Raw genomic sequence first — 26,940 nt, 5'->3', positions numbered from 1 at the left:
GAGGGGGGAAAACAGAGGGAAGGGGGAAGGGAGAGAGAGAAAAAGGAGGAGGGAGGGAGGAAGGAAGGGGGGAAGAGGGAGGGGGGAGACAGGAAGAGGAAGGAAGGTGTTGGGACACAACTGCCCACGCCCATCATTTTTCATAAGGAGCCTCTCCTCTTTATTCAAGGTCAACGTGCTTCCTGGAGAATTCCTAGGAGCCATGGGCAATGCCAGCCGACTCTGATGACCCGGGGAGGGGCTTTGCAGGGCGGGAGTGGCATGTGCTGAGGGCCCAGGTGTGTTTTGGGAAAGGATCGAGGTGAGCAGGGGTCCCTCCTATGGGGACCTGAGGCCATGGCAGGATTCGGGATTGACTCTAAGGGCCACGGAGCATTGGAAAGTTCTGGTGGCATTCAGGGGTATGGGGGTCAGGGGACCTGCTGGACACCGGGGCCGAGGGCGTGGCCTGCCAGCACCCACCGGGGTCTGCTGGGGTTCATGTTCCTGCACTGTGGGGCCTCGGTCTGTGTCCTCCCTGCTGGCTCCTGGAAACCCCAGCGTTCAAACTCCAGGGGAGACTCCACAGGGATGGGCAGAGAGAAGACAGGGGCTTCTCTTTCATCATCCCCATTATGGTTCCCCAGCTGCCCTGGAATGTCCCCCTAGAGCCTGGGGTGCCCCCGGCTCAGCGCCCTGGGGACAGTGCACACGCGACCCCATTAGGCTCCACACCTGCTTGAAAGGGGTCAGCCGAGCCTCCTTACTTACCCCGCCCCACACACCCCAAATTGCTGCGTGTGTATCCCTGGAAGCTCTGCACAGCTGCGCCTCCCCGGCTTAGGAGCCTGGCTCAGGTGGACGTGTCCACGGTCCCCCAGGGCTCCCTGAGACTCTGAGCACACTGAGACAGATAAGCGCGCTGGCCCTAGTGGGGGTGCTTAGGGTGGCTGTCCTCTGTCCCTTCCTGGGCTTCCTTGTGCCCTGCTGTGGGCCACAGGCCTGGGAGACGGATGGGAGGAGGGTGGGAGGGCAAAAGGGGGTCACTTCCGAGGAGGAGACGTATGGGGCGAGGGTGACGTGGTGGAGACGTCACCTTGGTGCCCTTGCTGGGCAGTGCAGAGACACGAGCTGGCTGCCTGTACCTGCATGTTCACTGGAGATTTGGGGCAGGCCCCACGTGTCCTGGTGTGACTTTGAAGCCACACCCAGCTCCGCCACCTTCCAGCTGTGAGGCCCTGGTGTGCCCTCCACCCCTCAGAGCATCCTCACGTGTACAGAGGGACCCCATCCTGGGGCTGTTGGCCGACAGGCAAGGCCACCCTCCATGTCTCCTCCGTGGGAGCCCTGTCCAGGCCACTCACTCTTTCGTCCCTTGGGGATCTGGCGGTCGGTCGTTCATGCACTGTTCACTTATTCATTCCATACACACTCCCTGGGCACCAAGGTCTGGGCTGAGCTCTGGGGGGGCACAGAGGACTCAGAGCTGCCCTGTCTTTAGGAGCTTTGGCTGAAAGAGGCAATGTAGCATAGTAAGTGTTGGGGCAGGGGCTGGATCCTCCCTTCCCAGCCTGGCATCAGGGAAGGCTTCCTGGAGGAAATGGCACTTGGGCTGAGTCTTCATGTCAGATTGAGGTTTGCTTTGACTGATGCTATATATCCTAAATGCTATTCTAAGGTCTGCTGTTTCTTCCTCATCTCCATGTTGCTGGCACTGTTCGTGCATGGGTTTCACAGAGAGAAGGCTGCGGGCCATGCTCCTGGGTTTTTACACAGAGAGGGCCACGTGCCATGCTCCATTGCAGGTCCCTTGTTCGGGTCGATAGGGTAGAAGTTGCTGCCCACCATTCAGGCATCCAGGATGTGCTGGGAGAACTTGGAGATGGCCCGGGACAGGCAGGGAACCCTCGGACCAGCCCTGGCTTCTGCCAGTGCCACCCACTCCCGCCGTCTGCATGTTGACTACGCTCCTCCCAGGTGCGACTCAGCCTAGGACGACCTCCGAGCTCTCAGGGCCCCGCCTTCACCCCCCCCCGACTCTCCCCTGCAGGTGTTTGAGGAGGAGCATCACATCCTGTACCTGGACCACGGCGGGGTGATTGTGGCCATCAAAGACACCTCCATCCCCTTGAAGATCCTCAAGTAATGGCGTCTGCTAGTCCCAGGGCTGGGCGGGCGAGCTGTGGGGTGGGACAGAGCTGTTTCTTTCCACCTGGGAACCCTCTCAGACTATTCCCCAGAATGTCCTCCCCTCGGGGACACAGGACCACAGGGCGACAGCCCTAAACCCTAAAGACCAGGGCTGGGGCATGCCTCACAAACCCTTCCTGAGAGGTCGTCGGGTGGACTTTGTCCTGCCCTCGGGAGACGGCACAGAGGGAGGCGCCACCCCGCCTGGGGAGCCAGCAGGGCCTTCCCCGAGGAGGTGAGGAATTAGCAACCTGCGGGTATTGGGACCAGGTGACCCAGACGAGGAGGTCAGCAGCACGTGCCCAGGTGAGAGGGGCTGGCAGCTGAGGGCCTTCATGGGGAATGGAGGGCAGGCGTGAACTCGGGACCCAGAAGGCACAGCTGGAGCAGCTGCCAGGAAGCCAGTATCACTGTAGTCTGAAAAAGAGCTTACTCTTCCTCAAGATGGTGGCACTACAGTACCGGTCCTGCCTTGGGCCTGGCACCCTGGGCCAGGCTCAGGCGGTGGATGGGGCCATCCAGGGGATGCAGAGTGTCAGGGCTCGCAGCGGGAGGTGGGTCAGCAGATGTGACGGCACCTGCCTAGGCGAGGCAGCTACGGCCCCCGCGGGGCAGAGGAGACTCGGGGAGCATTCCAGCCCGCCCGGAGACACTGATGCCCTTCTCCTGCAGGTTCAGCGTGGACGAGGGCCTCACCTGGAGCACGCACAACTTCACCAGCACCTCGGTGTTTGTGGACGGGCTGCTGAGCGAGCCAGGGGATGAGACGCTGGTCATGACGTGAGTGCCGGGACAGGGGAGTGGGTGCTGGGCGGTGGCACAGAGAATTCCAGCAGGCAGGCCGTGCTGGGCCTCCTGTGTCCTTCACCCCCCAGCCACCTGGGAATCAGGGACATCTGCCACCTGCCCCGGGTCCACTGGCTGGCGAGGGCAGGACCGAGATTCCAGGCCGGCTCCACCATGGCCACAGCACCTCTCGAGCCAGTGATCCTGCCATGAGTATTACCATCTGTTGGCACCTTTCTCAGCTATATGGCACGAAGGTCATAAGGCTTAGGGCCTGACACCCAGACAGGCCAGTGCAGGGCGGAGCTGGCTGTGACCTGCCTGTCACCCATCCTGGGATCTGAGGCTGCTGCCCTGGTCCTGCCTGACTTCCTTCTGCTCAGCCCCAGCTTGGGCCAAACAAGGCACCATGAGGGGCAAAGGGGCCTCAGGAGCCTCTGTCATTCACAGCCTCTCTGCCCCAGGAGCAGAGACATGGAAGACACTGAGGACATGCAGGGTTTGACTGTACCGCTGAGGCTGTAGTGGGGAAGAAGGTGGTCCCCAGGAGCCAGTGAAGTGAAGGCCCCTCTGGGCACCTCCAACCATGAGCACCCGTGAGAGCCCAACTGATTCATGGCTGGGCGGGGCCTGCATGTCTAATGGCTCCTGCGACCCCACGCTGCGGCACAGTAGGCCACCATGTCCTCTTCCTGCCTTTCACGGCAATGCCTGAGATGTTTGAATAGAGTTTCCCAAATTCATGTGCCCCCCGGAACCGTGGATGGGCCCTTATTTGGAAATAGGGTCATTGTAGATGTGATGAAGCCAAGATGAGACCCCAGAGGAGGGCAGACCCCAACCCAGTGACTGTCCTGACGGGAGGAGGGCACAGACGGACCCGGGAGGAGGCTGGGGGGAGGATGTGGGGGAAAGCTGTGCAGCTGCCAGTCTGGGAACGCCTGGCCGCAGGTGGAAGGGGCAGGAAGGCTCCTCCCCTCGAGGCCCTGGAGGGAGCTCAGCCCTGCCAACCGCAGTTTCAGCCTTCTGGCCTCCAGAGCGCTGAGAGCACGTGCGCAGTGCTTCAGCGTGGGAGAGTGCGTGTGATGACCGAAACCAGCAGAGTTCACGGTCATTTACCAAAGTGGCCCCAAGAAGCTGCCACAGCAGCCATGACTCTTCCGCCTTGAGGTGGGGCTCAGGGACATTGGACGCCTGGATTTGGGATACCTTGTCCCCTTCTCTGTCCTTTCTGGAGCAGGCAGGCCCTGCCCTACCCCTTCCCTGTAGAATAGTCGGGCGCTGTGCCCCTCACCCCTGCCCACTCGGCTGGAGTGGCCGTGTGCTCTGTGGCAGGTGTGGCTTTATGACCTGGGACTGGTTCTCTGCCTGTGGCTTCTGCAGGAAGTGCTGGCCTGGCTCACTCATCAGTTCACACCCCGAGTTCTCCCTTCCAGCTGGCAATGGGCCTTCATGCCCTTGACCCCGACTGCGTCTTCTACTGGCCCCTGAATGACCCACAGGGGCCCACAAAGATAAGCCCCCAAGAATGCCTGACCCCATCCCCAATCTCCCTCCATGTGCCCCGCCCTCCCCAGCAGGCACACAGCTCCCAGGAGGCCATGGGGACACAGCTCCAGGCGGTGGGGAGCAGGCCTGGTTTTGGAAAGAAACTGCCCAGTTGGAACAATGCTGCCCACCCTGCCCAGGTCGGCGTCTTCCCAGACAGGGGTGAGGCCGGGCTCTGCCTGGGCAGGGGTGAGGCCAGGGTCTCCCTGGGCAGGGGTGAGGCTGGGCTCTGTGAACAGGAGTGAGGCTGGGGTCTGCCTGGAAGGGGTGAGGCCGGGGTCTGTAGACAGGGGTAAGTCTGGGGTCTGTGGACAGGGGTGAGGCCGTGGTCTGCCTGGGCAGGGGTGAGGCTGGGCTCTGCCTGGGCAGAGGTGAGGCCGTGGTCTGCCTGGGCAGGGGTGAGGCTGGGCTCTGCCTGGGCAGGGGTGAGGCTGGGCTCTGCCTGGGCAGGGGTGAGGCTGTGGTCTGCCTGGGCAGGGGTGAGGCTGGGCTCTGCCTGGGCAGGGGTGAGGCCGGGCTCTGCAGGGCCAGTGTGTCCCCTCATTTGTCGGGGAGGTTGGGCAGACACAGCCCCTGAGCTCCCCTGGCTGCTGCGGCTGGAGCTGGGAGCACAGTCCTGGAAGACACCAGCACTGACCCCCGCTGCTTTCATGCCCACCACCCCTCACACCCACCCACACTCAGCCAGTTCTGCTGCTTGACAGTGAAAGAAACTGAGGCTCTGAGAGGGGAGGTACGTCGGCTAATGTTGCAGGGGAAAGCCTGTGGCTGAGTCCAGCTCAGACGGCACTCCTGGGCAGCTCTGTGGGCAGCGGCCTGTCCTCTCCGGGCAGAGCAGAGATGGGAACCCCTTCAAGGCTGCTCCTCTGCTCTGCTGTCATCCAACGTGCATTTATTGAGCACCTACTATGTGCCAGGTGCTGTTTGAGATGCCAGGAGGGTCAGCAACACAGCACACACCAGCCCTGGCTTTAGGGACATCTGGTGATGGAGAATGGGTACTTGTCCTCACACTCAGAGGACACCTAGCCTGCCTCCCAGCTCCTGGCCAAGAAGCATGGAAGCTGGACGTCGGATTTGGCAGCAAAAAGCCCTCGGTTCCAGCTGAGCCAGGGTGGGAAGCCAGGCTTCGGGAAACCGAGATCGCATGGGGCAGAAGGACAGGGACGCGCTGAGTGTGGGGAGCCCTCTCGAGGTGTTTGAGATGAGAGGGTCAGCAACTGTGTGAACTTCTGCCACCTTCAATTCCGTCCCGGCCCAGGAGGACCTTTCCTGCCACCAGACCTGGGCTGCCTGGCCTCACCCTCCGTGGATCTGATCCCGTCTGCAGGGCTGCCCTTGCCCGTGACTGTGCCCGCCCAGGGCTCCAGGAGGGACCGACTCTGCCGGCGTCACTGGTGCGTCCCCTGGACAAGCACAGCACCGGGCGTGGAAGAGGGGCTTGGCGCTCAGTGAACGTGGCTTGAATAGCTACATGGTGACACACCAGCAAGGGTGACGCAGGGGCGGAGACAGGCGCTCGGGGGGCGAACCTGTGCACGCACCACCCACGGGGGCCTGGCTGGGGAGAGGAGAGCTGGGCCGATCACCCCCAGGACCAGGGCCCAGCCAGTACGGCTACAGGGCTCGGCCGCCATCTCCAAATCAGGGTGCTTCTCTCCAAGCCGATGTCCCTGGGCACACGCCCTGCACCTCGGTCTCCACAGCCCTGAAATGGGAGGTGAGTCAGCTTGAGGAGCTGCCCAGGAAACCATCGTTCCCTTCCAGACGCCTTGGCTTCCTTGTCTGTAACATGGGGGACGTCGCCCCCGCCCCCCAGGTCACCGCAAATGAGCCCTCAACTGATGCCACCTGTGATGCTTGGGGCCTTCTCACCTCCTGGGTGATGAGCAAGAAGTCACCTGCTTTGACTCTGATAGAGAGGCCTGGTTTCCGCCCACTCCGCAGCAGACAGAGGTCCCACTGGCCTTCCCGGGACGTGCATTGTGGTGGGATTGAGGGGATGCTCGGGACAGCTCTGTCCTCACCCGGAGTCCTGGGCAGCAGGAGCACTATTCCCAAGAAGGTGAGGGTCCCCTCACTGGTCTCACTGAGCACCCAGAGCTCGCTGCAGGTGGGTCCCGCCAGCCAGCCGACCCTCGATCACGCGTCCGTGTGTTCTGGATGACGTGTGATGGCTCCTGGGTGGGCTTGTCCTGCAGCACCTGGGAGGACGCTGAGCCTCTCCCCTCCCCGCACGGTCTGGGCAGCATCTTCCCCTTCTTGGACCTCCTGTCCCAAGTCGTCCCTCCGTCTTTACCAATGTGGTCTCCTGTGACGGCGGCCCCACCGCCTGCTCTGGGCTGTTTTCATACATGACCTCATGCCATTCTCATAAGAAACCCGGACAGACCCATTTATTCCCCCATGTTTAAAGATGTCAACCTGTCTCAAAGGATTCATCCCTAAGGGAGGGGTGGGAAGGGGGGACCCTGGGAGCCTGTCCTGTGAAAATGGGGTGAGGACAATCACCCTCCCAGTCTCTACGGGTCCTGACGTTCCCCGGCCCGGTTCCTCCCTGCTCTGGCCGGGCCCTGGACACACGAAATCCTGCATGACTTTCGCTCACTCTCATGCCGCTGGAGGTCGTGGTCTGGGATGGGACACACAGCTGCAGGACCTCCTGTGGCGTTTTCGGGGAGGGGGAGCGAGGGAGGAAGGGCGCCTGGCCGCCAGGCACTCTGTGCTCCACTCACGGTGTGGACCCTTCGTGTGGTCAAGCTGTTCCTGGGGCCAGAACCCACAGAGCTGGAGGAGCCAGCCGTGCAGGGGTGAGGGCCGCCCTTACTCCTTACACAGAGGTCAAGCTGCTTCTCCAGGCCTCAGCTTGCCCGGCCGAGAGATGGGAGCACTTTCCACCGGGGAGCCTTGAACCAGTGTGTGTCTGCAGGGTGCCAAGCCCTTCACCGCGGCTGCCATCAGGCCTGAGCCCTGGTGAAGACCCAGAGATGAGCCAGCCTTCACCCCCCACCCACAGACAGGGCAATTTATCCAAGAAGGAAAATGGAATTCCCAGGCAGGTGCTGTAACCTTTTCAGTTTTCTCTAAAGCATCAGAACAGTTCTGCCAGACCCCTGGTTACAGTGCTGCGCTTCAGACAGCTTCCCAATCCCAGTCAACGTACAAAGAATTCAAACAGCCAGCGAGGGAGCGCCCGCAGGTCAGAATGCAGCTCCCTGTGTGAGGCCTGTGCGGGCGCGGCCCTGCTGGGGCGCCCGGCTCACACCGAGCTCCCCTGGGCTCAGCTTTCCACCACCCTGTCCTTCCTGGATAGCTGTTTTGCCCAAATCTACCCAAAGACCACCTCTAACCTGGCCGGAGGCACCTTTTGGGGCTCTTCCCTGGCACTGCTCACTTTCACCTGCTTTCCCCGGCCCGCGCCCCAGCGTAGCCTTCGAGCAGGGAGGGGTCCGCAGGCCCTGGGCTTGGGTGAGAGGTGCAGTGGGGGCTCCCGGAGCCTTCCCCAGCCACGGGGTCCAACCCTCACAGCGCAACCCATTTTTCCTCATTAGCTACAGAGTCATATGCAGGCCCCTTCGGCAGCTCTTTTCTAGGACCCAGAATTAACTGGATGGCAGGTATTTCTCGTGGTATCAGCTGAGGGTTTAGGTTTCACAGAAGGGGGGACTTCAGAACGGTGGAGGGGTCATTCATCAGCCAAACGGGCCTCTCTGCTCTGCCCCAGCTCCGAACAGCGGTGAGACTGGGACCTCCCCGGGGTTTCTGCAGCCGTGGGGCCGTCGCTGTCACGCGCAGCCAGCGCCCGCCGTGTTTCCGCGCAGAGCCTCACAGCTGCGGAGCCTCCAGCCCGGGTTCCAACGCTGGCCCCTCCAGGAAGTGGCCTGAAGCTGTGCTGCCCTGGGTGGGTCCCTGGCCTCAACCTCAGTTTCCTTGTCTGTAAAAGGGGGCTTTGTCAAGGAGGAAATGGGGGGATACAAGGTAGAGCGTGTGCCCAGACTGCAGCGGGTGCTCCGTACACAGCGGCGGCTGCTCCGCAGTGCCTTTCATGATGCCACAGGTGGCAGAAGCGCATGAGGATGCACTCGGAGATCCAGAAGTTGCCCCTTAAAAAGCATTTCTTCAGTGAGAGAAGACCTCGGAGTGCTGACAAGGCCAGTGCAGCAGGCTTTGTTTGGACCGCAGTGTCGAAGGAAGAGACCCCGTGTGCTGAACTGGAGCTCTCCAATGTCGAGGGCATCCAAGTGGCACCCGTCAGGAGACAGACAGCAAGTGGGACCTCATCCCGATCACAGGTGCCCTGGAGCCGAGACCATTCACAGCTGGGGTCACCATGCAGGCCACGAGATTCCTGTGGGAAACCACCTGCAGAAGCAGGCAGACGTGGCAGTCACAGCCACGCCTGGGGACCTCCCCCTGTCCTTGGCGGGCATTGCCACCAGCAGCTAGGAGGGCTTACGTCCCCTCTGAGAAAGAAAAAGTGGCCTGGGGCTCTTGACCTCCACGTGCAGGGAAGACCACAGACGGAACTGTGAGCCCAGAACCAAGGGCCCGGCTTGGGAGGGAGGAAGGGCGCCTGGCCGCCAGGCAGAGGGCTGGCAGCCACGTGGCAGGAATGTGGGGCGGAACCAGCCTGGCCGCTCCTGCGACGAGCCAGCCTTAGGGGAGCACAGGGAGGCAGGGCCCCAGGGAAAGGTCAGGAGGAGACAGAGGGAGGCCCCATGCCCAGCCCGCAGAGGCTTAGGGTTTCATCAAACAAAGATAATAGTGTCTGCCTCGTGGGACTTCTGGGGAGTGGAGGCAAATACGAGGTCACAGATGTAGTTCAAGCGTGAACCGCACAGGCCTGCCAGGCTCAGAGGTGCCCCGTGGAGCCAAACCTTCAAATATCAGCCTCAGACACACAGGCCCCGCCGTCATGTGCTCAGAAATACCTACAAGACCGTTCTCAACACCGCCCTAGAATGGGGCTGTCCTTTCAGCTCACGATGGGCCACCCCCGAGTATCCAGGCCCGGTTGGAGGTGCTCAGACGGGGGCTCGACTGGAGCAGCAGGCATCACCTCCCCCACCCAGATGCTCGGCCTCTGATAACGCGGCCGGAGCACCACAAGCTGGACTAGAGGAGGCCCAGGAAAGAGCAGGCTGGGCCCACCTTCTGGGGTGGCCTTTGGAGCCTAAGTGTGGGGTGCTGGGGGATGGAGTGGGAGGCGTTCAGCCAGCAGCCCTCCCCGAGGGGAGACACTGGGACACCCAACTGCCATTCTGGGTGATGGGCACTCAGCAACGACTGCTGAGTGTCAAGGACGGAGAAGGAACAGCACAAACAAGCTGTGTGACCTTGGGCAAGTTACTCAACCTCTCTGTGCCTCGGCTTTCCATTCTGTAAAACGGGCGGACCCAGCCCAGCAGGCTGTGCTTCCAGCACACACGGGTGTGCCCTGAGTGGCCAGCCTCCCTATTCTCTTCCCCCGCTTCCTCTGTTGCTCTGCCCACCTCGGCCGTGATGGGTCAACCCTGCTTCTGCGGGCTCTGAGCTCGGCCTGCTGACTCGTTATTTCTCTTTGAATCGCCACCTCTACTAGGGAGCAAACGCCCTGTGGCCCAGAGATAGAAAGCTGGGTTTCTGCAGCACAGGACCCTCACACGGTCAGGCCGGAAGGAAGCCAGCCAGCCAGCCACAGACGCAGACCCCTGACCACAGACCATTCCGCAAAGCCTAGTGCAAGGACCAGTGTGGAGGCCGCGGAAGGGCTCTGACGGCAGCTAGGAGGCCAGGGCTCTCAACCCTGCTGTGGACCTGGGCCTCCTTTCCTGTCCATCAGGGAGGAGTCAAGGGGGGTCAACCAGAGTGGCCCATCCCAGTGCAACTGACACGTCAGATCACGGGTGGTAGTTGTGGGAATATTCACGAGAAGGTCCACGGAGCACCCGTGCAGGGCCACGCTCAGTGCTCGGGGCAGCCTCGCTCTGATCCCCAGCAAGGGCGGGAGAGGGATTTCTGTGCCCGTGGTACAGATGGGAACAGAGTCCGGACGGGACATGGTTTGCACAGCAGGACAAGGCCTAACGAAGGTGGTTTCTCTCCCTTCCCTCTGCTCCCCGCCCCAGGGTCTTTGGCCACATCAGTTTCCGCTCTGACTGGGAGCTGGTCAAGGTGGACTTCCGGCCCTCATTCTCCAGCCAGTGCATCGAGGAAGATTACAGCTCCTGGGACCTCTCCAACCTGCAGGTGGGCCGGGACGCGCTGGCATCGGGCAGGCCGGGGGCACACTGCAAACGCAGGCCCACTCTGCCTGCCAGAGAACTCCCGGGCAAGCACCTCCCTGCCTCCAAGAAGTCTTCCGGGAATCCCAGTGCCTTTAGGTGTCCAGGCCTCCTGTGGACTTCCTAGACCCTTCCGGGTCATGGGGCTACCTGGGCTGAGGGTCCTCAGCCACACTTGGGGAGTGTAGGGCCACAGGCTCTATCCCAGGCCCGTGGAGTCCAGTGTGCTTGGAGGTCAGGATTTTCAATCTTAGGAAGGTAACACAGGCCTGTACCATACGAGACAGTTGGGCCTGGGTGTGGAGTGGGGTCTGGGGCAAGCCCTCCCTGTAATGGAGACACATAAGTATTTCCATGGCACGTGTGTAATATCGACGCTAAGCGGAGTAAGCATCAGTGCCACTGTGTAGTTCCAGTCGGGCTGTGCTGTTGGCGGTGTGGGAAGCCTGGGATTTCGGAGCGTGGGGATTTGGAACTGCCAGGGGCTGGGTGGCTCTGTTAAAGAAGAAATGATTCACTAGCACTTGTTAAAGCACGGGGTGGAAGACTTTACTCCGGGCCATCACGGTGGGCACAGGGACCCTCTCCAAGGAGAGACTGGGCTCAACTTGAATTCAGCATGGGCAAATGGAGTTCAGAGCCTAGGTCAGCGGGTGGAAACTGACCAAGAGGAAGCAGGAGGCATCGGAGGATCTGACGTCTCCTGGGGGCAGCAGGGGACGAGCAAGCCTGTCTGACAGGGAGGGTGACCGGATATCGAGGGTGGGCACTGCTTGCCAGGCTGTCTTAGCAGGGTGCCTTGCTGAAGCTGGATTTCACAAGGAAGTGCTCTGATGGGCCTTGAAGGAGGTCCAAGAGCCCTGAAAGCTGTGGCTCCACCCAGCTCCCCGCACAGCACCTGAGGGGACGGGGGGGAACCCCAGCAGGGCTGCACTTCCAGCAGCTCTGCGACCCCTTGGGCCCAGCCAGGGCTACACACAGGAGGGGCTCAGCGAATGCCTGTGGGTTGAGATGAGAGGGAGCCTTCCCCAACTTGACCTCAGACATGCCACACTTCATTCTGGGCCTCAGTTTCCCCATCTGTAACCCGAGGCATCAGCCATCTTCAGTCTCTGGCAGGCTCAGTGCCACAAGCCCATGTCGAGCAGTTGACCTGTCGCGGGCAGCTCCTCACCCTGATGTTCCTGCTGCAGGGTGACCGCTGCATCATGGGCCAGCAGAGAAGTTTCCGGAAGAGAAAGCCCACGTCCTGGTGCATCAAGGGGAGGAGTTTCACGTCAGCACTCACATCCCGTGTGTGCGAGTGCCGGGACTCGGACTTCCTGTGGTGAGCAGTGGGCTCCGGGCCACGGGGCCTCAGGCACTGCTTGAGCATCCTCCCAGCATGGCGGCCGCTGCCCCCAGACTGAGGGAGGAAGCGTCAGTGCCTTTTATAACCTGGTGTCAGAGTCAGGCACGGCCACTTCTGCCTCATTCTGTCTGTTAGAACCGAGCCACCAAGACCAGCCCACGCTCCAGGAAGGAGCTGTAGGGAATTTGTGGCTGCATTTGAAACCCCTCAGTGGCAGCTCACGGGCAGGAGGAGAAAGTGAGGAACAGGTCAGGGCATCTAGGGGATGTGCTGCAGCCACCGTGGCCCTTCTCCATCCAGGGGCTCTGCTGAAAGCCACCCAACCTGTCCCCTGCTGTTCTCAAAAGCTGCCGGTGACTGCCCAGGGCCCACAGGGCAATTTGGCTGACAGCTCACCCACCTGCCACCCACCTCACCCCTCCCCATCCTGCCCCCTGGCATTCCAGCCTCCTCCGCCTGTGCTGATGCTGCTCAGGCTGGGCCCTGCCAGCAGTGCTTCTCTCTCTTTCCTTACCTGTCTCTGTCCATCCTTTGAGATTTGCTCACCTCCACCAGGCAGCCCTCCAGGTTTCTCTGAGTTTCTAGCATCTCTTTGCCTCCCTTGTCACCCTGTGTCCCCCTCTGGGATGGGGCTCTGGGTGCTCCTTCATGTCCTCACAAATGGGTGTACAGCAGGCCCTTGGTATGAGGGTCCCTTGTCAGCTCCCCCAGATTTCACCCCAACCTTAGCTGACTCCAGTTCCCACCTGTGCCTGTCACCTACTGCTGCTCTTCCCTCCTCCCAGCGACTACGGATTTGAACGCTCCCCCTCCTCAGACTCCAACCCCGACAAGTGCTCTGCCAACTTCTGGTTTAACCCACTGTCCCCGCCCGACGACTGTGCCCTGGGCCAGACCTACGCCAGCAGCCTCGGGTGAGTGTGGGCGCAGGCCTCTCCCTGCCTGAATCCGGGGGCAGAGTGTGGTGCAACCCCGAAACGGTGCCTTCCTGGCTGGCACCTGCAGCTCCCAAGGTCAAAGCTGAGGACGCCCTGTGTTCACAGCGCAGAGCCTGGCTGTGGGGCTCATGGGAGTCACCAGACATGACGAATGAATGACCTTAGAACCTGCGGGGTTCTCCCAGCTGAGCCCTTGTGGGCAGTGCCAGGAGAAGGCTGCCTTGGGCTGGCTCTGGACAGAGAACAACAGACGGAAAAGGCCCGGGGCACCCGCGGCTCCCACCTGAGGCAGCACATCTTCCCCTGGTATTTCTGAGCCTCTGCAGTGCTAGGACGCTTCCCCATTTACCAGTGCCCCAGTAAGCCAAGCCCTCCCCAGTCACCAAAGCTTGGGTGCTGGAGGTGCTCCTGCTGTCTGCAGGTCTCTGTTTAAATGGCACTTCCTCCAGGAAGCCTTCCCTGACCACCCACTCCTGACCCTGAGATTACCTCTGTCACAAATCCCAGCTATTGTCATCACCCACTTAATTGTCTGCGTTGCTGAACTGTAAGTTCCACAACACATCGTAGGTGTTCCTTCAGTCTGCGGTCTGCTAAATACAAGCTGTGTATGACGGGAAGGTGTCAGCAAGTGCCGGCCGCTATGACACTTTCCCTCCACCAGAGGCTGGGCACATTGCTCTGAAGGATTTAGTTCATGTAGAATGTTAAGTACGTAAGAGCTGTGGGCCTTCCTCCTCAGGAGGTCCCAAACACGCTCCATCGAAAGGTCCCAATTTCCCCATTTCTCTATGAGGACGTTTTCAGAGAGGAAGAGAAAAGCCCATGGGTGTATTAGAAAATCCCCGTTTCTTCCCCTGGGGAACATGAGGGAACAGGAGGCAGGACCAGAAATTACAGGCTTCGACCCCACTGGCGTACCTCCTGCCATCCACCCACACGTCCCTGCGGTCACCCAGCATCCCCCATCTACTCATTTATCCATCCATCATCCAGTTAGCCACATCTGCCATTTATCCAGCCATTCAGCCATCCACCTTTCCATTCATCCTTCCATTCTTCCAAGCATTCGGCTACTATCCACGCATCCCTCTATCCATCCATTTACCCATCCATTCATTCATCTGTCCATCCACCATCCACCTATTCATTCACCATCCATCTATCCAGCCGTCATCCATCCATTCATTTACCTATCCATCTATCCTCTCATCAGTTCATCCATCCATCCTTCCAAGTATTGATCCACTATCCACCCACCCACCTATCCATCTATCATCCATTCATCCATCTACTCATCCATCTGTCCGTCCATTTATCCATCCATCCATCCATTCATTTACCTATCCATCTATCTACCCATCAATTCACCCATCCTTCCTTCTAGGCATTTGTCCACTATCCACCTACCCGTCTATCCATCCATCATCCATTCATTCCTCTACCCATCCATCTGTCTATCCACCATCTGTCTATTCATTCACCATCCATCAATCCATCCACCCATCTATTCACTCAATTACCTATCCATCTATCCACTCATCAATTCACCCATTCATCTTTCCAAGTATCTATCCACTATCTACCCATCCATCTGTCCATCCACCATCCATCTCTTCACCATCCATCCATTCATTTACCTATCCACCCATCAATTCACCCATCCACCTGTCCAAGCATTTATCCACTCTCCACCCACTCACCCACCTAACCATCCATAATCCATTCATCCATCTATCCATCCACCATCTGTCTATTCATTCATTCACCATCCATCGACCCACCCATCTACTTATCTATCCATCTGTCTACCCATGCACCCATGTATCATGAAGCTGTGGTGGTCTCCCGTGCACGTCCACTGGAGCTTGATGACAGGGACTCTTGTCTAAAGTGTCAGAGCCAGGACCTTTATCAAGGCAAAGGGTTTCATCTCATGCCATCTGCTCAGTGTAGGTGCTGTGTGTGGGTGGTCCTTAGAGAAGCGTATTTTCTGTCAGAGCACTAATGAAATGGGACTGTGCGTGATCACCTTCTGAATGCTTATTCAGTGGCTGAGCCAGCTGGGAGAATTTGGCCCTGAGGGCAAGAGGGGGGCCGGCGTGGGGGAGAGAGATACCCCTGGCACCTGGGCAGCAACGCTACTTTCCAGGACTCAGAATCCTAGCGTTGTCTGAGGGAGCTTCACAGGTCTCAACTGCATGAAGCCACTGCGGGGTGGTTTTCAGAGGCTCCTAAAAGCTCACCCAGGGCCCCTCTCCACCTCATGCCACACCTTCTCCCTCTCTGGGCTCAGCACCCACCCTAGGGCCTTTGCACATGCCGTTCCCATGGCCTGGGATACTCTTTCTTCTCGTGCTCACCCTCCCAGTCTCAGCTGAAAGCCCCTTCGTCAGGGACCAGGTCCCAGGGGTGCCCAGCCAGCGCTGCCATGGCTGCAGGTTCACTCTGACGTGATCTGCTCAGGTCCACTCTCCACTAGATGCTCTGCTCTGCACACCATCCAGAGGCTGCATGTGATCACCCACGTTCCCAGTGCCTGGCCCATAATGGATGCTCAGTAAAGGGGTGTCTCGTGAATGCAGTGATGAGTCCGCCACCCAATCCAGCTCTCTCAAGGGAACAGGGAGACAGGGCCCAAGAGGAGGGGTGTGTTTGCGCACAGTTCTGGCCACGCTGTGAGCCAGCGGCAAGGTGGAGGCCGGATCCCAGCCCCTCTCGAGTACTCTGTCCTCCACCTTTCTCAGCAAGACCATGACATTCCAGCTGTCTGCTGAAGGCTCCCCCTCCGCAGCACTAACGGTGGCTGTGGTTATTACTGTGAGTAACACGACCGGACCAAGGAGACGCCAGTGCCTCCAAAGCACACCCTGCCACCATCAATCCCTCCTCCTCTGAGCCTCAGTGTTCTCATCTCTAAAATGGGGCCGTGGCAGCAGTTGCGTGGAGTCAGTAGGTGGCTGGGAGTTAGTAAGTAGAGCCCTAGGGGTGGGAAGCCAAATGCCACCTCTGGGTGGCAAGCACATCCCTCCCCAGACTACAGGGCCCCATCCCTGGCCACCTGGCTCCAGTGGGCCCTGACCCTCTCTTGTCAACCCAGGTACCGGAAAGTGGTGTCCAACATGTGCGAGGGGGGCGTGGACCTGCAGCAGGCTCCCGTGCAGCGGCAGTGCCCCCTCACCCCGCCCCGCGGCCTGCAGGTCAGCATCCGAGGCGAGGCGGTGGCCGTGCGACCTGGAGAGGACGTCCTGTTTGTGGTGCGGCAGGAGCGGGTGAGTGAGCACCTCCCAGCGGGCTCCCGGGACTGTCGGGCAGGGTCGGCTCCAACTAGACACAGAGAGGGCATGGTGAGGGGGTCTCCTCTGCCTGGAAGTGGCTCAGGGCGTCGCCGTGGGCCAGCTTGTCCGGCCTGCAGGAGGCAGCAGAGGATTGAAAGTCCACTTCCTGGGTGCAGCCCATCATTTAACAATGAGACACAGAGGAAAAACAGAACAGGGCGTGGGGAGTATCAGGTGCCCGCAGAGCAGAAGGAGACGGTTTCATACACGGGGGGGGGGGGGGGGGGGGGGTTCGGGGCGGTGGTTCCTGGCCTTGGTATAAAATGTATTCATTCCCGTGGGCAGCAGCACATTTTTGAAGCCGGTAATTATACTGATTTAGTTAATTTGGGATCTTATGAAAAACAGCAAGTTAAAAACACCATGACTTATAATTACACAACCCAAGATAAGTCCTGTGTGTGCATGGACAGACACTGATGGAAATACTCACACAAACACAGATCGAAATTTCCTCCCAGCCTCCCACGCTTGCTTTTTTTTTTTTTTTTTTTTTTTTTTTGCTTTAGAACAAGTGTTACATTTTCTTCTGATGTTAAAAATAATGAATGTTCATTGTAGAACGTTTGGAAAACACACAAAATATCACGAGTATAAATATCTCTCAAAAGTCCCCCCCCAATCCTCCGTGGTAACAACTGTTTAGTTTTCCATCTTTCCTTCTAGTCTTTTTAAATTCATTTGTAACATGCTTATTTTTCTGACTCTAGAATAAACTAATGCTCATTGTAGCAAATGCAAAACCAAAACCTAGAAAAACTTACAAACAGGCAGAAAATCCAAGATGACAGAAAAGGACAAAGGAGAGTTCGAGGCCCCAGTGTCGCACCCGAGGAGGGGCGCCCCGAAAACCCTGGGCTCTCTCCTGGCACACAGCTTTCCTGGGCGCTTGGCTCTTTGGTGAACAGCATGGGGTATGCAGCAAGTGTGGCTTCACAGTGACACGTGTCCTGTTTAAATGGCCTTCAAAATACACTGCCAAGGTGGAGTGGGATGTTGGTGACAAAGGTCTTTGGAGTTGAAAAGCAGGGAGCCTGGTCTAATGCAAACAGGGAAACTGAGGCCCAGGAGCACGCAGAGCGGTGCTTGCCAGCGCCTCCGTGGGGGGCGCCGTGCACAAGCCACTGCCTGTACTCCTGGCACAACCTCGAGTGATGTCCTCTTGCCAACCTGCTTTATAGCTGGGGAAACTGAGGCTTGGACACTCCCAAGGCCACACAGGAATGAGTGGCAGGGCTGGCATTGGGTCCCCGCCCCGAGACTCCACGTGGACAGAGTCTAGGCACCCAGACCCGAGCGCTTCCCTGGTGCAGGCGCTGCTGCTGACGGAGACCGGCCCTGGGACCCACACTCCTGAGGCAGGGGCAGCCCTGGGCGCCTCTGTTCGCAGCAGCATCACGGGGTGGCAGGAGGACAGAACCGCTGCCCGGCCTGGACCCTCGGAGGGGACCCCCTGCGGCTCCCTGTCCAGGGCCGACTTCCAGGAAAAACGGCCCTCTGCTGCCCCCTGGAGCCTGCGTCTCAGCAGCACAGTCGCGTCTGCAGAGTCTCCAGTGGGACCCGGTCTACACCCGCCCAGGGGCCAGGACCTTTGCTGGGACTGCTCTGTGGGCAGGAGCTGGAGTTGGCGGAGGCAAGGAGAGTGATCAAAGATGTTCTTGGTGGGGAGAGTCGCCCCACTGGGCACCTGCTGTCGGGAAGAGGCCACCCGCCACACTAGGGAAGGGGTGGGAGGTGTGGGATCTGGGGTGGCGCACTCACTCACTGGTGCACGTGCTCACACATACAAACTCACACCCAGACACACATACGCCTACACACTCACACAGGCACACACACCCAGACACACATATGCCTACACACACACACAGTCACACCCAGACACACATACACCTACAGGCTCACGTATACACACAAACTCACACCCACACACGCCTACAGGCTCACGTATACACACAAACTCATGCCCAGACACACATATGCCTACAGGCTCATGTATTCACACAAACTCACACCCAGACACACATACGCCTACACACTCACACATGCACACACACCCAGACACACATACGCCTACACACTCACACAGGCACACACACCCAGACACACATACACCTACACACTCACACATGCACACACACCCAGACACACATACGCCTACACACTCACACAGGCACACCCAGACACACGTACACCTACAGGCTCACGTACACACACAAACCCACACCCAGACACACATACACCTACACACTCACACATGCACATACACCCAGACACACATATGCCTACACACACACACAGTCACACCCAGACACACATACACCTACAGGCTCACGTATACACACAAACTCACGCCCACACATACCTACACGCTCACAAATACACACAAACACACCCACACATACGCCTACAGGCTCACGTATACACACAAACTCATGCCCAGACACACATATGCCTACAGGCTCATGTATTCACACAAACTCACACCCAGACACACATACGCCTACATGCTCACGCATACACACAAACACCCAGACACACATACACCTACACACACATACACAGTCACACCCAGACACACATACGCCTACATGCTGACAAATACAAACTCACACCCAGACACACATATGCCTACAGGCTCACGTATACACACAAACTCACACCCAGACACACATACGCTTACACGCTCACACATACACACAAACTCACACCCAGACCCACACACACCTACAAGCTCACATACACGCAAGCACACCCAGACACACCTACACGCTCACACATACACACAAACTCACACCCAGACACATACGCCTACATGCTCATGCTCATACAAACGCACACCCAGACACACATATGCTTACACACTCATGTATGCACACAAACTCATGCCCACTTGCATGCTCATATACTCACACTCATGTGCAGACATATCTATACACACTCACACACACTCTCAAACATAGGCCAAGCAACTCTTGCAAACAGCACTGGGTTTAGGGGAGTCTAAGTTTTTAAAATATCTTAAGAATTAAAAATCAGGTCTGATAGAGGCCCCTGTAAATATGGAATAGACCCATGTAAATACGGCCGAGGGATGTTTGATGTGTGCGCAAAAACAACTCACTGAGCGGAGGGCTCATTCATCCAATAAACATGAAGCTCCATCTCAACCTCACGTCTGATAGAAAAAATGAACTCAAAATGGCTGCGATTTCAATGTAACATGTAAAAATCATAAACCTTTTAGAAAAACTATAGGAGAAAATATGTAGGGCTGGGAAAGGAGTCCTCGGACTTCACACTAAAGGCCGAATCAAAAGGAAAAGTGATAAATTGGGCTTCATCCGGATGAGACACCTTTGCTCTGTGAAGCACCCATGTTCAGAAGACGAAAGGCAAACTACAGAGTGAGAGAAAATATTTACAAACCGCATATCCAACAAGGACCAGTACCTGGACTAGAGGAAGATCCTTCAACTCAACGGCAATGTGGGAAACAGATGCTCGGTGCCGCAAAGAAAAATCAGCACTGAGACAAAGGATCTTTCGGTGACACAATTTTTACTTCCTGGAATGCAGGAAGGGGGCCCTCCCTAGCCATCGTGCCATGAGAGTACAATGAACAAAGGAAAACACGCAAATGTATCCTTATGCATTTGGGGTTGTCCTTGCTACTGTGTCTGATCTCCACTGGCTGGAGCCAGACCTCACAATCTAAACTAAAACCCGATTGGCTGATAATTTAAAACTTTTCTAAACAGGTAAAAGCAATGGAGAGCTGGGACATGTCTGTGAGCCCGTCCAGCACAGATATCCTGGTTAAAGTACAAGGACATAGAGTGTACTACGTGCCTGTAAGCACGGGGTGTCTCACAGCAGCGTAGGATAGGGCTTCACAAAGAGGTATTAGCACGCTTATTCTTTAACAAGAAAGGAAACTTTAAAAAGGAAGTTTTCTACTTCCCACAAGCAAGAACACAAACCATCCAGTTAGAAAATGAGCAGAAGAGCTGAAAAGATGTCACCAAGAGGATGGGCAAGTGACACGTATGCACATGAAAAGATGGTCAACACCGTCTGCCACCAGGGAGGCCCCACAGCCAGACCCCGCTGCACACCTCTCAGCGTGGCTGGCATTGGAAACAGCGCCCGCACGAAGCGCTGGTGAGGAGGCAGCACAGGGCCCTGGGTCCCTCACGCGTGGCTGAGCCGCTGGAGAATGACCCCAGGGATCTGGAAAACTGTCCAGCGTCTTCTTAACAAACTCAACATGCAACAACCAGAGGACCCAGCACCTGCACCGGTGGCACTCACGCCGGAGAAACGAAGACTTCTGTTCACACAGAAACCTGCATGTGTCTGTTCACAGCAGTGTTATTTATAAAGGCCAGAAGTGCAGACAGCCCAGCGCCCTGCAGTGGGTGAGGGGTTGCACAGGCTGTGGTGCCCCCATGCCAAGGCACCACGCCCCAGTGAGAAGGAATTCGTTATTAATACCTGCAGCAGCAGCAGCAGGGCCGAGCACGGTGGCTCACGTCTGTGATCCCAGCACTTTAGGAGGCCGAGGTGGGCAGATCACCTGAAGTCAGGAGTTCGAGACCAGCCTGGCCAACATGGCAAAACCCTGCCTCTACTAAAAATACAAAAACTAGCCAGGTGTGGTGGTGCGTCCCTGGAATCCAGGCTACTCGGGAGGCTGAAGCTCGAGAATCACTTGAACCCGGGAGTTGGAGGTTGCAGTGAGCCAAGATCCAGCCTGGGTAACACAGTGACTCAACTCAAAACAAAATAAAATAAAGATAAAATAAAATAAAATACCTGCAGCAACCTGGATGAGCCTCAAGTGGATCATGCCGAGTGAAAAAAGGCACTCCCACGTGATCCCATGCTGTGCGACCCGTTTATATCACACTCCTGACGTACAGAAATGGGGAAAGAGGATAGAAAATTATCGTCAAAATTACAGAAAGAAGATTCGTGGTTGGAACGGAGCTGGGCTAATGCGGGGAGGTGGGTGTGTCTGCAAAGGGCGCCCGGTGGGGCCTGAGTGGCGGCCGAGTTGCCCTGTCCCCTTCCTGTATCAGTGTCCACGTCATGGAAGGAGGTGGTGCAGCAGCCTCCATGGGCGACTCGGGGCCTCTGGGGATGGCAGTTGGTGGGAGCTGCCCTCTGTACCCACCCTGCTGCATCTCAGCCTCACTCCTGGTACCACATGGTCTGAGAAAGAGAAAATCAGGAAGCACAGCCTCCTGGAGCGGAACCCCTGCTTCGTTTGCAGGTGGCTTAGGCACTTCCAGACCTGGGCCTCTCCCCTGCCGAAACCCTCCACGCTGCGGGAGCTCCCCTCACCCTCCTGGCTCCAGGCCAGGCACAGGCCTCAGTGGGTCTCCCTGGGACCCTCCCTGCACCCCAGCTGCTCTCTGATGACACCCGTGGGTGTCATCACACCCCCTCCCTCTCTGCCGCTGGGTGATTGTTCTGAAGTGTCCCCCGGCCACAGCCCCCGGTTAAACCAGCTGTCTCGGTCAGGCCCCCACTCCAGGCAGAATCTCCAGTGCAGAACCAGGCCCGGTCCCCTGTGGGTCTCCAGATCCACTCTTTTCAAGGAAAGGCCAGGGGGAATGAATGAATAAGTGAGTGAGTGAGTGAATGAGCCTCTCTGGCCTCTCAGCTTCCAGGCTCACTCCTGAGTGGCCTCACGGTGCTTCCCTACAGGGTGATGTCCTGACCACCAAGTACCAGGTAGATCTCGGGGACGGCTTTAAGGCCATGTACGTGAACCTGACGCTGACCGGGGAGCCCATCCGGCACCGCTATGAGAGTCCCGGCATCTACCGCGTGTCTGTCAGGGCAGAGAACATGGCTGGCCACGACGAGGCGGTGCTCTTTGTCCAGGTCAACTGTAAGTCTGTCGCCCTGTGAAATAACCTGGCTTTGGGGGAAACAGGGAATCCCTTGGGACCGCTCTAGGTCCCTGGTACTCAGGACGGCGAGCCCAAGGGCAGGGAGGCGAGCCCAAGGGCAGGGAGGCAGCGAGGCTGGGTCAAGCCCACACCCCCGATGACCCATACAGTAGTAGGGTGGGGCTGGTAGCTGGTGGTGATATTGATGATAGTGGTGGTGGTGGTGGTGGTGATATAGGTGGCGATGGTGGTGCTGGTGATGGTGGTGATGGTGGTGATAGTAGTGGTGGGGATGGATGTGGTGGTGGTGATGCTGGTGATGGTGGTGGTGGTGGTAGTAGTGGTGGGGATGGATGGTGTGGTGGTGATGGTGGTGAGGATGGATGTGGTGGTGACGTGGTATGGTGGTGGTGATGCTGGTGATGGTGGTGGTGATGGGTATGGTGGTGGTGATAGTGATGAGGATGGACGTGGTGGTGGTGACGGTGGTGATGCTGGTGATGGTGGTGGTGGTGACGGTGGTGGTAGTGACAGTAGTGGTGGGGATGGTTGGTGGTGGTGGCAGTGGGGTTGGTGCTGATCATGGTGGTGATAATAGTGGTGGGGCTGGACGTGGTGCTGGTGATGCTGGCTGTGATGGTGGTGGTGACAGTAGTGAAGGGGATGGATGGTGACAGTATTGGTGATGGTGATAGTACTGGTGGTGGTGACAGTGCTGGTGGCAGTGACAGTATTGGTGGTGGTGGTGACAGCAGTGAATTTGCTGGTGACAACAGTCACTAAGCAGCCTCTGAAATGCCGGGTGCCCTGACATTGTCTGACCCTGGCCTTCTCGGGTCCCACAGCCCCTCTGCAGGCCCTCTACCTGGAGGTGGTTCCTGTCGTTGGCATTAACCAGGAGGTGAACCTCACGGCTGTGCTGCTTCCCTTGAACCCCAACCTCACCGTCTTCTACTGGTGGATCAGCCACAGCCTGCAGGTGCGCGGGCCTTGCCCTGCTCAGCCTCCTTCCTGCGGGCTCCCCAGAGGTGCACAGTGGGGCAGAGCGTGGCCCCAGGTGCTCAGCAGGAGGACCCAGTGCAGAGCACACTCCTCACTGGGGCAGTTGAGAGGGACACACCCTGGCATTCCTTCGCTCGTCACCCACTGTGGGTGCCTGTTCAGGGCCCGTCTTCTCAATAGTGCCGGATGAGTCCGACTAGATCCTGCTTTTTCCTGGGGAAGGGGTGGGAACACAGTGGCTGACCGAGTTGGGGGTGGCGGGAGTCATGGGGACAGGTATGTGGGCTGCAAGAGAGCTCCAGGAAAGGAGGGGCATCTGCAGTGAGGGGCCAGGGAAGGCTTTATGGAAGAAGAGGTTACAGGGGCTTAGAAGCCTCATTCAGAGGCCTGGTTCATACCCTGTCTGCAGTGGGGAGCCACAGATAGTTCCTGAGTAGGAGAGAGCCCAAATCAGCAGAATGCCTGCACTGGGGGCAGGACCCGATGACGGGCATCCTCCACTCATTCAGCAAACAGCCCAGCACCGCCAGGCAGGAAGCCTCCTACCAGCAGCTAAGAGCCCTGACACAGAGGCCCAGCCAGTGGAGGGGCTGTGGGCTCTGGATTGTGTTTCTCTGGAATGGAGAGGGTTGCGAAGGAGCTCAGGGTCTGGGTTCGGGTCTCAGCTCCGCCATTGCCAGCTGCACGCTCCGTGCACATCACTTCACCCTACAGAGCCTCTGCCTCCACATCTACACCTGTTGGCGGGGGGGCGCTCCTGTCTGTGGGGCAACATGACGCCCGCCTTGCTAAGTGTGCACCACCCCCACGGTGGGGTCCTGAGCTGGGTGCTGGCTTGGTGCCATGGATGCCGGAGCCGTGGCTCCTGCACAGCTGCCGGGGCCATGTGTGGGGATGGGAAGGTGATGTGGGTCAGGGAGTGGGGGTCCATCCCGGCAGCCATATCAGGGCTCCTAAATACCCACGTGGGAGGGGCCTGGGGAGCTGTTGAGAAGGAAGGGGGTGCTGGGGTTTCATGCTCCTGCTGTGTTGGCTTAGAACCAGGTGCCCATGAGGTCAGGAGTTTGAGACCAACCTGGCCAACGTGGTGAAACCCTGTCTCTACTAAAAATACAAAAATTAGCCAGGCGCGGTGGTGCATATGCCTGTAATCTCAGCTACTCGGGAAGCTGAGGCAGGAGAATCACTTGAACCCAGGAGACAGAGGTTGCAGTGAGCCAAGATCACGCCACTGCACTCCAGCCCGGGCGACAGATCAAGACTCTGTCTCAACAACAAAAAGAGAACCAGGTGCCCCCCTGTGCCTCCTTTGGTGCTGCCAACACAGGACATCCATAATGGGCCCATTTGCTGATGAGAACACGGGGACAGTGATGCTCTCAGTGAGGCAGTGACCACGGGCCAGCATCCCCCATGGCCGCTGCCTTGCCCAGCCAGGACCCTGAGCCCTGCTGTGCCCCTGCAGCCCCTCCTTTCCCTGGATAATTCTGTGACAACGCGATTTTCGGACACGGGCGACGTGCGTGTGACGGTGCAGGCCGCCTGCGGAAACTCAGTGCTGCAGGACTCCAGGGTCCTCCGTGTGCTGGGTGAGTCCTCCGGGGTCTGGCCACACGGCCTCTGCACCCCTGCCACTGTTGGGGGGCTGGGCCACATGGGTCTCATCAGCCATGGACGTCCTGATCACCCTGGGTGGCCCTGGGGTGAGGAGGGAGGGGCTGGATAAACACAGCCCTGCCGAGTTAGAGACCTGGGCAATCTCCCAGTCTCTCTGGCCTCAGTTTCCCCATCTGCAAAACAAATACTGAACTCCTGTGTCCTAAGACACTCATGGGACACGACACACAGGGACAAGGTCACCCAGCAACAAGAGAGCCCGGTATGGGTACTGGCTCTGCCTGCCTCCCAGGCCACCTGAGCATGGTGTCACGATTGCAGCTTAAAGAGGACTCCCATCTGTAGGAACGCTGAGCCTCCTGTTCTGAATCTGCGTCCTCATTTCTCTGCGCTCACTGGGGGCTCTTAGCCCCTCGTGGGAGATACTGACAATAGTAATTGGTCCTAAGACTGGAGGAGACCCCCCTCTTGCATAGCCTTGTCCCCATCATCACAGCAATAAACCCTCATTTTGCTTTAAGAAGAGCCTCTACTGTGGACAGCAGTCATCAGTTAAATATTTAGCTGGACAAGTATGCAAAGGGTTGGGGTGCCCACACAGGCCCGTCGCACCCTGGAGGAGGCTGCCCTTGGCTGTTCTTCATTCATTGCTGGCCCAGGAGCTTTGCACCACCCTCATTGTAGGATGTTGGGTTTGCAGTTCTCAAAGCTCTCGTCCCTTGAGCCCCTTAGCCCTGCACAGCCTCCTCCCACTGTTTCTGTGTGAGAAAACTGAGGCCTGAGAAGTGGAGAGGTTAAAATTTAGCTCTGAGGCCCCTGATGACTCTAGAATTGGGCTCTGAGCCGTGGACCACGGGAAATGTGGGAAAAAGAAGACAGGGCCTCTGCTCTCAAGGGACTCTGAATTTGGTGGGGGGACCAGCCAGTTGAAGTCCATGGATCCCTGAGGGATGAGAAACTGATGTCATAGGGTGTGTTCATCCTTGTGAGTCAAGGAGGCAGATCTCGCAGAGCAGGCTCGGCGCACACCAGGCCTCCCTCCTGGGTCAGTGTGTCTTTGTCATCCTCACCAGCATCTTCGTCGCTGCTGTTGTAAGAAGGCAGCCAGTGACATGGGTCCTGCCTGGGACAGGCCACACTGCCGGCGCCCAGGGAGGGAGCTGGTTCCCAGACACAAGATCAGGGCTGCTGTCGGCCTGCTCGAGAAGACGATGGGCTGCGGGACCCTGGGATCCAAACCCAGGGCCGACCTGATGGCTGAGCCATCCAGGGCATGTGGCTGCCCCGCCACTAGCAGCTGTCGGATCCAGGCTGCCCAGGACTGACCAGTCTCCCTCCTCTGCTCTTTCCAGATCAATTTCAGGTCATGCCTCTAGAGTTTTCCAAGGAGCTGGATGCCTACAACCCCAACACACCCGAGTGGAGGGAAGACGTGGGCCTGGTGGTCACCCGGCTGCTCTCCAAGGTGTCGCCCAGAGCCTGGAGCCTCCCCAGCCCAATGGTGCTTCCAGCATCCAGAGAAGCCCAAGGGCCCCCGGGGCACCCAGGGCAGGGAGAGGCTGGCGGCACTGCCCTGGCACACGATGCTGTGGCCTTCGGGCTGCCTGGGGGTGTTGGTAGCTATGGTGGGGGCAGACGGCACGGCCCTGGCTCAGGGGACCTGCAGCTGGAGTGTCACCTCACAGGGGAGGGACCACAGGCACCCTCCATGCACATAATCCAGGGAGCACCTGCTGTTTGCAGGAGGCGCCTCTGCTCCTCCAGTGGTCCGGAGTCTCTTTAAAGCAGTTTTCCTTCATTCACTGAATTTCTCGTCTGGGCTGGACACTGGCGACGAGAGAAGAATCCAGTGTGCTCACTACGCTCTGGGAGCTCCCAGGAGGCAGGCTTCAGGGCGGGCGGTAGAAGGCCAAGGCCATTGGCCCCCCAGTGAGAGAGACCAGTCCTGTAGACTCATCTCAGAATGTCACAGGCTGGGGCCTGCTCTGCCCAGGCTTCCCCTCCTCCTGTGAATAATGCTGGTGA

At 58.3% G+C, this 26,940-nt stretch overlaps 1 protein-coding gene across 7 annotated transcripts in view; it reads left to right on the top strand.

Annotated features, from left to right (window-relative positions):
- The window catches only part of SORCS2 (sortilin related VPS10 domain containing receptor 2), a 556,267-nt gene that overhangs the window by 513,833 nt on the left and 15,494 nt on the right, over nt 1-26,940 (top strand). For 4 of the 7 annotated variants that reach the window (XM_074395857.1, XM_074395856.1, XM_074395860.1 and 1 more), the window contains exons 13-22: nt 2,030-2,121; nt 2,842-2,949; nt 10,611-10,731; nt 11,960-12,093; nt 12,903-13,031; nt 16,156-16,327; nt 22,109-22,295; nt 23,142-23,275; nt 24,764-24,887; nt 26,268-26,380. In XM_074395857.1, the coding sequence (XP_074251958.1) occupies nt 2,030-2,121; nt 2,842-2,949; nt 10,611-10,731; nt 11,960-12,093; nt 12,903-13,031; nt 16,156-16,327; nt 22,109-22,295; nt 23,142-23,275; nt 24,764-24,887; nt 26,268-26,380 (1,314 nt within the window). Of the gene's footprint in view, nt 1-2,029; nt 2,122-2,841; nt 2,950-10,610; nt 10,732-11,959; nt 12,094-12,902; nt 13,032-16,155; nt 16,328-22,108; nt 22,296-23,141; nt 23,276-24,763; nt 24,888-26,267; nt 26,417-26,940 lie in introns of all 7 variants that reach the window. The other 3 variants (XM_074395854.1, XM_074395858.1, XM_074395853.1) reach the window with 1 other exon arrangement.

This window comes from Saimiri boliviensis, chromosome 3, assembly GCF_048565385.1.
Source record: "Saimiri boliviensis isolate mSaiBol1 chromosome 3, mSaiBol1.pri, whole genome shotgun sequence".
Taxonomy (NCBI): domain Eukaryota; kingdom Metazoa; phylum Chordata; class Mammalia; order Primates; family Cebidae; genus Saimiri; species Saimiri boliviensis.
The sequence above is the reverse complement of the archived record's forward strand: the minus strand, read 5'-3'. Positions and strand labels throughout refer to the sequence as shown.